This window comes from Gossypium hirsutum, chromosome D02 (assembly GCF_007990345.1).
Source record: "Gossypium hirsutum isolate 1008001.06 chromosome D02, Gossypium_hirsutum_v2.1, whole genome shotgun sequence".
NCBI classification, from domain to species: Eukaryota; Viridiplantae; Streptophyta; class Magnoliopsida; order Malvales; family Malvaceae; genus Gossypium; species Gossypium hirsutum.
The window spans coordinates 8,019,032-8,030,696 of NC_053438.1; the positions used below are offsets into that span (position 1 = coordinate 8,019,032).

The 11,665-nt window shown below is 33.1% G+C and overlaps 1 protein-coding gene across 1 annotated transcript; it reads left to right on the plus strand.

Annotated features, from left to right (window-relative positions):
- Positions 1 to 252: 252 nt before the first annotated feature.
- Positions 253 to 9,287, plus strand: LOC107908499 (serine/threonine-protein phosphatase 4 regulatory subunit 3). The gene is given in 34 exon segments (XM_041088275.1): positions 253 to 270; positions 925 to 977; positions 1,076 to 1,116; positions 1,119 to 1,147; positions 1,261 to 1,303; positions 1,306 to 1,359; positions 1,441 to 1,500; positions 1,503 to 1,524; positions 1,677 to 1,726; positions 2,097 to 2,176; positions 2,544 to 2,603; positions 3,036 to 3,066; positions 3,069 to 3,134; positions 3,239 to 3,316; positions 3,579 to 3,646; positions 3,763 to 3,831; positions 3,917 to 3,994; positions 4,078 to 4,173; positions 5,000 to 5,015; positions 5,018 to 5,069; positions 5,212 to 5,289; positions 5,393 to 5,412; positions 5,415 to 5,485; positions 5,644 to 5,689; positions 5,692 to 5,741; positions 6,414 to 6,429; positions 6,432 to 6,630; positions 6,716 to 6,830; positions 7,514 to 7,645; positions 7,724 to 7,831; positions 7,908 to 8,017; positions 8,101 to 8,193; positions 8,286 to 8,482; positions 8,485 to 9,287. Coding segments are annotated over 34 exon segments (2,628 nt in total). The 3' UTR covers positions 8,814 to 9,287.
- Positions 9,288 to 11,665: the final 2,378 nt, after the last annotated feature.

Consider the following 11,665-nt stretch of genomic DNA (forward strand, 5'->3'; position numbering starts at 1 on the left):
AAGGAACTCCAATTCGGCTATTGAAGTTATTTTCTTTTCGTCTGGACTGATTTTTTTTATTTTGCTATTCATATAGTATTAGTTATTTATGTTTTTTTTATTGGAATGTTTATTGTGAAGTTTATTTCTTAGTGATTATTTTTTGCTTATAGGTATGTCTTTTTTTTTTCCTTAGTTTAGGTTTGGTTTGAAGTTTTATGTTTTTGTGCTTTTTTTTTTCTGGAGAATGTTTGAAGTTCATGTTTTTGTGCCATGGAATTTCCTCCCCTGGTTCGGGTGCTATATGGGTCTGAAATGCATTCTGGGCTGTGTTGTAGCCTTAAATCAATTTTACCGCTCAGAAACTTGGAATAAGTTATGATTCTTTTGGAGTATGACTACTGTAGTTTATGTCAAAGGATGTATGCAACTGTACCATAATTCTAAATGAGTATTAATTCATTGGCACCTGTCATCATGCTTATTTTGGTTAGGTTTCTAGTTAACTGGGATTTTATCCTGTTTTGCAATATTAGTACACTGTTATTGCTTCTGCTTTTTTGGGCGAAATTTTTTTTTTCCTGTATGGATATGCTAATTTTTGTATCGGATTTTAGTATTCTGTTATTTTGAGTGCCATAGTTATACTTCTAGATGATTGAATTATATTTTGGGGGATGTTGTGGGCAGACGGGAAAAAGGATAAAAAGTTTTCCTCATTGTAGTGGGATGGTTTAAATAACATTTAAGGTCTAACTTATGCCTACTGGGACTATGCAATGATATCGTTGTTTAGTGTGCTAGACTTTTACCAAATGAGTTTGGGAATGCTATTTAAATATTCTCTACATTTTTGGGTCAAATCATAAGAAAATCATATATTCTTATGAGTAGAATGCTCAGATAGCAGCTAAAGTTCTAACTTCATGTTGTGGGACTTTGCAGTGTTTTATGATATCTCCTGGTACAGCAGACCAACACCATTTTCAGTCTCTGATGTTTGTTTCTTGAATTTTGCATGAGTCTTTGAATGCTATTTAACTCTTTCTCCTTTTCTTTGGTCAAATTATTTTACATATAAATTCAGAGAGTAAAGGTCTATCCGTTTGAATGAGGATGGTAAATGGGATGATCAAGGAACGGGCATGTACTGGTTGATTATTTGGAGGTCTGTTCAATTCTCTTATCTGGTTCAGTTTTTCTGTTTGAATCTGGATATGCTGGATTTGGTTTCGAAATAATTATCTTTTCTTCTTAAATGAAGCGTATATTATTTTTCAGAGATCAGAAGAGCTGGCTTTGTATGTTTTTGATGAAGAGGACACGAGACATTGCTTGTGCACCGTATCTGCCCTGATGACATTTACAGAAAACAAGAAGGTATTCTTCTGCTTCATTAATAGCAATGTTGTTGTTTGTTAAAATATCAGTTGATTTCATGATATGTGCGTTTATCATTAGATACAATCATATCATGGAGAGACTACGAGTATACTACAGAATTAGCTCTTAGTTTTCAAGAGAAACAGGATGCTCTTACATATGGTAAGTAATGTTTATAAGTTGTTCATCCGCATTGAATGCTTTTGATCTCAAATTTTATATCCTTTTTCTTACAGTTCACTGTGCTGGAAGTTTATGACATCAACCTTATTTCCTCTCTTTACCCCTCTACTAATCCTTTTTCTCTATTACAGGGACCACATTGTAATGTGCAACCGAAATATACATTTCAGTTCTCTCAACAGTAAGTTTGTATTTTTGGAAACCCTTGAAGTTAACTCTTCTCCGAAGTTGATTAAACATTAGATCTGTATAAATGGTTAACTCCCTTAGTCAATCTTGTCCAAACAAAGACTTAAGTTTAGAAACTGGAAAATTTGTAAAGAGAATTAGTTTTGTTAATCAAATAATGTATTTGTCTTCTGCCTTAGATGTAGGCAGACCTTTATTAAATGGGCTTTTTTGTTTAGTGGCCATATCTTCAGCCATGATGCACAGAATGATTGTTTTCTTAGAGTATGCAATGTATTTATATTACGTACTGTATCGAACTATCATTGAGCACTTTTGAAATACCCTGATGAATAACAATTGTCTCATATATTATACCGCAGGTGAAACATTTCACTCAATGAATAGTGAGTTGAGGGAGTTGCCAGCTGTGGAGCTTTCTACTCTCCCAATAATCCTCAAGGTTTTAATGAACAGTCGTTCTCTAGATTACATTCTGTTTAAGTTTATTTTTTGTTGCTTGGTGTGATTCCTGGAGTTCTTTCCTTTTCAAACATATTGGAAGTTTCACTCAATGATTTTTTCCTCATTTCTTCCTTATTTATTATTTGAAGTTGTTATTTATTTTATGCTAGTCTTGATTATAATTATTTCAGCTTATGTTATAATTACTTGTAATTTGGAGTAGGTTGTCTATTTTTGTTTCTTTTAGTAGTTTCTATATTTTCTGTATGGTCTGCTTATATTCTTGGAAAGCTTCTTCAAATTAGTCTGCTCAGGTATACCTGTCTAAATATTTTTTTTCATTTTGTTCATCATTTTCCCTGCAGACTGTGACTGAGAGTGGCATTGCTGATCAGATGCGGCTGACAGAACTAATATTGAGTGATGTATGCTTCTTTTAAACTTGCTTACGTGTGTTAATATCTTCTGTATGTAGATCTTGCGTAGTTTAGTATTCTGTGGTTAACTGCCTGTCCTTAACCATTGATAATGTTGGTATCAGCCACATTAAGTTATCAGTTGTGGCTGTGTTATCAAGGTATTAATTTATTTTCCTCTGGCTTCTCAACTCTCTGAGCTTTTGTGTTCTCAGCGATCTTCCATTCATATGGAAAATGTCAAACATGTTGCATTTCTTCTACATGTAACTATGAGCTTTATTTCTTGGTTATTTTTAATTTTTCGCTATGCTTTCTATTATTTGGTTCCTGGTTTTCTTTGTTTCTGTTTCAAACTTATGGTTTAGTATCTGTCTTGACTTTCTATTGTGTTAATTCTAAATGTTCGGACGTGCTAAATTGAGTTTGATCTCAATGCAGCAAGATTTCTTCCAGAAGCTGATGGAGCTATTCAGAATTGTGAAGACTTGGAAAATATGGATGGTCTTCACATGATATTTAAAATAGTCAAGGGGATAAGTTAGTACATTTTTCGCTTAAATGCTATTTTTTATTTATTAAAACGTGCTTGTATTTATGACTGATTCATGGATCCATGATTTATATTATTGGTTATCTTACAGTTTTGCTCAATAGTGCTCAAATTTTCGAGAAAATATTTGGGGAGGGATTGATCATGGATATTATTGGTTCTCTTGAGTGTAAGTATATCACTATTTGTTTACAGATTTATTATCAGGGACTGTTGGTGGATTGAATTGAATGTTCAATTTGCAACTTCATATGATGTTTGGATGTGGGCTTGTAGTTATAAGATATTGTACAATTATTTTTATGATAATAACCTTTTTATATATTTGCCTTTTTGAATGTTCCTATGTTTGATGTCTATTTCCCAAATTTGTCTATTACTTAATAGTTTAGCTTGTTTTGGTAAGGCAGTTTCTTCTTCTCTGGTTGCAGATGATCCTGATGTTCCTCAGGTGCAGCACTATCGGAATTTTCTGAAAGAACATGTTGTTTTTAAGGAGGTAATTTAATTTACATGGGTCTTGCTGCTTATAGTGGTGGTGTATAGAGGGAGTTTAGATCAGGTGAAAGAAAATCAGGAGTTCTATAAAAAAAGGTTCATTCTTATTCTTTACAGGCCGTTCCAATTAAAAATCCGGTGGTCATCTCAAAAATACACCAGGCATACCGTGTTGGTTATTTGAAGGTAAGGATCTTAAATGTTAAGGCTAAGGCTTATGACTCTTCATGTCTTTGGTTTTGTAATTCTTGCTTCTGATTGCTTCTGTCAGGATGTTGTTTTGGCGAGGGTATTGGATGAGGCAACAGTTGCCAGTCTCAATTCTATGATTCATTCTAACAATGCTATAGTAAGATTTTTAGTGCTTCTTGTTAATATGTGAGGCCTAGGGTTTTTGTTTCTTTTCCACTTAACTGCAGTGTTGTCTTCTAGGTTATTTCTTTATTGAAGGACGATAGCACCTTTATTCAAGAATTGTTTACCAGGTTGAGGTCACCCACCACATCTGCTGAATCAAAGAAGAATTTGGTAATCATGACATTGAATTTTAATTGTATAATGATTTTTCATTTGGTTATGATTGCTGCTTCCTTTATTCTAATGCTAACTGTTATGAGCTGCGGATTGTAAGATATCTAACTTTGTGACCTTTAGTTAATTACCCCTCTTTTTTTTTCCCTTCTTTTTTCTTTCAATTTGAGTAAGATGCATTTTCTTTTATCCATTTAGATGTTAGATTTTAGGCTGAAATAACCCCCCCAAAAAGGAAAAAGAGCTTTTGAACTTTATCACTTTGTCTAGGCATGTCCTTATACTTCTATTGTACCAAATATTACATTAATCTTTAATTTGCACCCAGATATGCCCTTTACCTTTAATTATACTCAAATAATCCCTAAACTTTTAATTTGGTATTGTATGTAAGCCCTTAACATAAATCTTTCATTTGATATAAAGGCTTGTATGGGAACAAATTGAAAAATGAGGGTGTATTTGGGTACAATAAAAGTATAGGGGTTTACTTAAAAAAGTGAAACAGTTAGGAGTTTCTTTTAGTATTTTACCTTATATTGAGTTAAAATTTAAATGTTTAGATTTAACTGAGGTTAAATGAATTGATGTTAGGCCTAGATTGTGAGTTCGCTTAGGCCTCCTTTGCTTTAGTTTGTCTAAGCCGTTGATTTTGCAATTTTTTCTCTGTTAGATGTAGCATTTTACTAGGTTGCAAAGGTCATGCTTTGGGTGAGGTCAAATATTTCATTTGGAATATTTGTTATCTTGGCTCTTCCGATGGGTTTAATCTATTGATCTATTCTAATTGATTTGGTATCAATCATGTTTTTTTTTTCAATAGGTATATTTCCTGCGTGAATTTGTAGTTTAAGCAAGAGCCTGCAGATGGTGCAGCAGCTTCAACTATTTAGGTAGGCTTTTCTTCAGTTAGACATCTGGTATTAGCATTCTTTCATGTTGCTTTCTTGATTCTGAAGCTACCGCTTCTCCTATATTTTAAACAATTAAATTTTTTATCTTATGGCTGAATGGTTTCTTTCTTGATCATTTTAGGGATCTTATAAATGAAGGTATCTTTGACATTATCAGTGATGCTCTGCAGAGTCAAGATAAAAAGCTTGTACTAACTGGGTAATGCAATTTTTGTATCTCTCTTTAATATGCTTTTTCTTTCCAGCGTAGCATGTAATCTTTTCCTAGTTAAGTCTAATAATAGGTCTCAATAATGATGCAGGACAGACATCCTCATACTATTCTGAATCAGGATCCAACCCTTCTGCGCTCTCATGTTGTTCGCCAGGAAGGGATTCCTCTTTTAGGACTTTTGGTATGCATTTTAATTTTATTAGTGATTGATGATATGATGTTAATTTTTGTATTGAAGCAGTACCATTGGTTGAACTTAAGAAATATCCTTCACTGTTTTACATATGTGTCTATAGATGTGGAGATAGAATTAGAACTGATATAGTTGTTTATCCACAGGTTAAAGGGATGATAACAGATTTTGGGGAGGATATGCACTGCCAGTTCTTGAAATTCTTCGTAGTTTATTGGATTCGTTCTCATTGACAGGAGCTCAGGTGCCTACCTTGATCTTTATTTCTATGTGCTGGTGTTATATTGTATTTTGATAGATGGGATATTGTATAGACTTACACTCAACCTAAATTCCAACCTTTACTTGTCTTAAGTTGCTTTACTGCACGACAATATGTACCATATTCTCTACTTCAGTTCTTAGGGAACCATAGACTTGTATAAAGTTACATCCTAGCATGGTGGAGGATGAGAAATATGAAAACAAGCTGAATTCAGCTTCTCATGCATCGAGCTGTGGAGTCGATGAGTGAGCTGAGGTTTCATAGAAGTTGGCTAGATTCTACTTTCATGTCTAATTAGCTCAATCAAACTTCAGAAGGCTTATATGCTTGATCCTCTGGTTGCTGTTAGATTATTGAGAGATGCTTACCATATAACATACTGAGATATCATGACAGAAGAAAGAATAGCAGTTGATTTTCATGCCTCATATTTTGGTTATCACAATATTGTAATCCACATTCTTTTTTAGTTTGCGTCTGGAGAAGTTTTGGATGTTGATTTGTGGTTTATTGTATGTTGGAGGAATGTCAACTTTCAGATAAGATTTAATTCTTTTTTCACTATGCTGGTTTCATTGCTAGTTCCTACTTTTTAGTTACCAGATCCATTTCTTTCTTGCAAGTGCTTGACTTTATATTGTTTTGTTGCAGAGAGATACCATTATTGATATTTTTATGACAAGCATTTGGGCCAGCTAATTGACGTCATAATATTATCATGTCCTTCTGATGAGGTTGGCCAGTCAACAAGTAATTTGGCAAGCAGTGCTGGAAGAGTTGAAAGTCAAAATAACACAAAGCCTGAAATTCTGTTGAACATATGTGAATTGCTTTGCTTTTGTGTTGTGCATCATCCTTATAGAATAAAGTAATCTTTTCTATACTTTTGTATAATCTAGAAAATTTTGACTCTTTAATCTAAGATATTAACTGGCCTTTTCTTAATTGTTCAGGTGTAATTTTCTGCTTAACAATGTTATAGACAAAATTTTGTTACTTACACGGAGAAGGGAAAAATACCTAGTAGTTGCTGCGGTTCGCTTTGTTCGCACTATTCTCTCTCGTCGTGTAAGTGAGTTCAGTTTAAGCTTTAGAATAAATTCTATCCTATCAAGTTGAATAGTTCACACTCACTCATGACATCTTTAGAATAATAAATAGCATTGATACGAATGAAATTGGAGGTGAAACTGTTTACCATGTGAATGATGCCTGACTTCACTTTTGACTACTGTTAGTTGCATGTGAGGATGTTAGTTTCTTAGTTTAAAGGTCTATTTATCTTTTAAGATATGTAGTAAATATATGTGGCTTTGACTCTTCACTTTTTCTCAAGTTATGTCTGATAATTATTTGACATCTTGCTCGAATTGGACATAGAGGCTGATAGGGGTTTATTTGACACCTTTATGACATCCATATAATGGACGCACCCATGTAGGGGTACCATAAATAACATATATTGTGTTTTGCTGATTGTTGGCACATCTCCTGCCTCTAGTGTTTCTAACTATTGTCGTTTAGATGGCTCAGTTAAGCATTGAGCTATTATGTTTGTTTGTATGATTATTGTTTTTTTTTGTTCTTTTTGTGCATTTGTAAGTTGCAATTTCTAGGAGTATGACTTTCCCATATTTAAATTCTTTCAACTTGTTGCAAATTAGCAGTTTTATGGATGCTAAATATTTTTGACAAGTTGAGTAAAAGCTATTGCATGTTCTAACTGGTTAAATTAAGCTTTCATCTTGCAGGATGAACATCTGGTAAATCATTTTGTTAAGAAAAACCTTCTCAAACCAGTTATAGATGCTTTTGTTGCTAATGGGAATCGTTACAATGTGCTGAACTCTGCAGTCCTGGAACTTTTTGAATATATCCGCAAGGTGCATATATATCTGGTCTGTATAGTGATATTAGAGTATCTTGATGATTCTGTCTGTTAATAACTTTGTTTCATGCAGGAAAATGTGAAGTTATTGGTTAGATATATAGTTGATTCATTTTGGAATCAGTTGGTTAAGTTCGAGTATTTGGCTTCTGTTCAGTCCTTGAAAGTCAAATATGAACAGGTATTCCAGTTACTGCCCTTTTTTACTGCTGGGACTTTTAGGTCTGAACTTCATTGATGTGACTATCTTTTTGCAGTGCTTGGAAAATTGTGGAACAAAAGCTAATGTTAATGTGTTGGACTCAAGAAAACGAATTGATGAGCGTGCTCTGGAGAAAGAGGAGGAAGACTATTTCAACGAGGACAGGTATGCTTTCATCAATAGATGAGTCGACGCTTTTCCTCTGATCCATTTCTGCTATAGTGATTATATCTGGCATGCATATGCAGTGAAGACGATACATCATCTGAATCTCGCACTCGGAAAGTACAATCTCAACCTGTTTCATCTGATGGAGTTGCTGCAAGCTACCCATCATTAAGGTATTTCAATGGCCTCATCCTAGGTTGATTACTGAAAATGCTGTATGGTGTGTTTGGGTTCATAATTTATATTTTTCGTTCTGATTTTGTAGCCCAAGGTCTGGCGGACTGGTCGACTATGAGGACGATGAGGATGATGAAGACTATAAACCACCTCCCAAGAAGCATACTGAGACCTCAGAGGACGATGAAGGAACCTTGGAGACCCTTAGGTTGAAGCGGAAGTTGATTTCTAGAGAGCATGAGAATGAAGTAGCTTATAAGAAGCAGCGTCTGGGTAAAGCTCCAAAGCAAGAGATAGTGTATTTGCAGCTCTGTGTTCGACCCTAAGCCAGGCAGTGCTGCCAAGTAAGAAAACTACAAACGCTATGCCTTTATCTAGTCAATCAGCTGAAGGGACCAAAGCCTTGGGTGAGGGAAATCATACAGAGATGGAATCTAGCAGTCCTAGAAGTTCTGGTAAAAGTGGTTCCGAAGAGGATAGCCATAGAGAGAAGGAACCTCCTAGAAATTGTTCAGATTGCTTGCATAGCCCCTCAGACAATAGACAATTAAGTGGCGATGACTGTCCCTTGGTACCACCAAAATCCTCACCTGAAATGACTGTAAATGGATCTTAAGTTATTTTGGAGAATCATCATGCGCAGTGTCACTTGTTATCTTGTTTGTTGTATTCAACTGAAGCATGTGCTTGGTGACTGAAGGGTCTCAGTACGGGCTACCAAAGAACTGGATTCAGAGAAAAATCAAGAAGCTGATGAGAAGAAAATTCGGATTGTTTGTCGGAGGGAGGGGACGGATGATCACCATATAAATTGGAAGTGAAGGGCTGGGAAAATTATACTGAATTATATATGCAAAAGCCAAGTCTACCAGGCCTTTCTGATGCATTGAGCTGAGCTTTGGACTTTCTGCTTTTAGCCTCACCACCAAACTGTTGCTTCTTTAGAACATTACCTGTTTTTTGTCAAAATTTTCACCTTTTCTTTTTCTTTAAGAAAAAAAAATCAAATATTGTTCTAAATATTAGCTTTGTGAACCAGCCGACAGAATGGGCAGTAAAATTGGGGATGTGTTAGTGTCCCCTTTGTTCAGATTTTGTGGTGGGTGTGGCTGTTATATAGAGAGAAACAAGAGGGAGGGTTTAGGGGGATGAAATATAATATTTGATTGTGGGTAGAAGGGGCCAAATTCTCTTTGATTGTAGGGTGAAGAGTGAGTGAAGACCTCATCTATAGACAGACCCTCTTTGTATATTAGAATTTAGTAGTAGGTAGGTAAAATTTACTTTTGAAGGGGGATTTTCTTCTTTAATGCCGGGGAAAGAAAATAAAAAGCCTAAATTTATTCCCAAATTGGAATTTACAGTCTTTTTCCTTGTTTGTTTCTACCTCATTGGAATCATACACTCAGCGGAGGCGAAGGAAAGGAGTGTATAATCATGTCGTGTAGGAGCACAAAGCAAACAAGATCAGGGAAAATCAATCCATCACACCCAAATTTCCCTACAAAGAAAATAGTAAAAATGCTTCATCAACATATATACACAATACAATTATACAACTCTTTCTCCTTCATTTATTATCAAAATTTAGATGTTATAAAGTGCAATTATTATGTACTTAAACAAAATATTTAAATTGTATTTTAATAAACTTACATATCTTTATTTATAAAATGTAATTAATATATTTTATTAAATAATATTTTAACTAAATTGATCATGTTTATTTCACTTAGTATAGAATTAAATTTATTAAATTTCAGATACGAGGTTATAAGAATTAATTTAGTAAAAAATTACTTCATATTTTATGGTAAAATATTAGTTTTACAATAAACTTAACTATTATAATCAAACAAGTATATACCGATTTCTTTCTTGTTCACATGGATTGATTATAATATTTGTGTATCTTATTAACTTAAAATTAAATCATTCAAAAAATAATAAGATATAGAGGTATTATAATTGTGTATTTTAAAAATTATAAACTACTCATTGCCGTTTTTACATTTTTTAAGGGTAAATTATAAAAATGGTCACTTTTGTTTGTCTCATATTACATTTTAATTACTTATGTTTGAAATGTTATGTTTTAGTCACTTACATTATCGTTTTGTTGCAAAGTGGTCACTCTACTATTAAACTCCATTACCTCCCTAACGGTAGTCCTACATGGCAGTCCAAATAGATTTTAAATGTAAACTTGGATGTTCAGTTGCTGGGATGAAAATAGGTTTTTAATTAAATAAATTTAATTTGGACTGCCACGTAGAATATCCAAGTTAGCATTTAAAATCCATTTGGACTACAACGTAGGACCGCTATTAGGGAGGTAACGAAACTTAACGGTAGAGTGACCACTTCGTAATAAAACAATAACATAAATAACTAAAACATAACATTTCAAACATAAGTGACTAAAATATAATTCAAGGCAAACAAAAGTGACTATTTTTGTAGTTCACATTTTTTTTTAAATAAAAATATAAGTTTCGGATTATTCTGTAAAAAAAATCATATACTAGTTTATTACATTGTATGCTGCTTCTATTTATTGTTGCATATTTTATGTAAGAAAAAAGAAAAAGAAATACTATTATTAAATTACCGATATTTTCAGATTATTGCTTATAATTTTTTTATCAAATTATATATGAAAGAGATTAACTGAAAAGAAATAAAGTTAAATTTAAATTTAAAAGCTAATGTTCCAAACGAAAATATTAACATGTGTGGAAATAAAACGAGTAGGGTTTAAAAAGAATATATAATTTCTAATTGTGTCTTAGTTCGATTGGTATAAGGTTGTGGGTTCGAGTTCGTTGAAGCGCATTATCCTCTTATTTAAGGGTTGGAGAGAGGGCTATAGGTAGTTCTAGATATTATATAAAAAAAGTAGATATGACAAGAGGTGGGCAATGCCCTAACAACAACGCGATTAGCGCGATTTAAACTCAAACCACATTTAAGGCAATACACACTCTGACCATTAGGTCACGACACGATGTTCTAATTAATAATTTAATTCCTTCAACATCTTTTGAGGTATGGCCCGAAAAAATATAATTTAAAATAATTATTACAGGAAATAATTGAAAATTTGCAAAATATAGGAAAAGGAATTTTGCAACTGGATACAAGAAGAATATACTGAAACTCCAATTCACTAAAGCTACATATATTACATTAATTATTCATTAACTTACAATATATACTACATAAAAATTTATATATAATTTTAAATTTAATCATTTTATTTTATAAAATTATAAAAATTATATTTGTTCCTAAACAAAATTTTCTAGCTTAATTTGTTTTTTCAAGTGTGACCATTTAATTATAATAAATTGTTCTGGCTTTTAAAAGAATGGATTGCCCTTGTTAAGTTGTAAATTTTGACACATCACAATGGTGAGATTTTGTTTAATAAAGACTGTACATAAGTTTTATATTATTTTTAAAAAT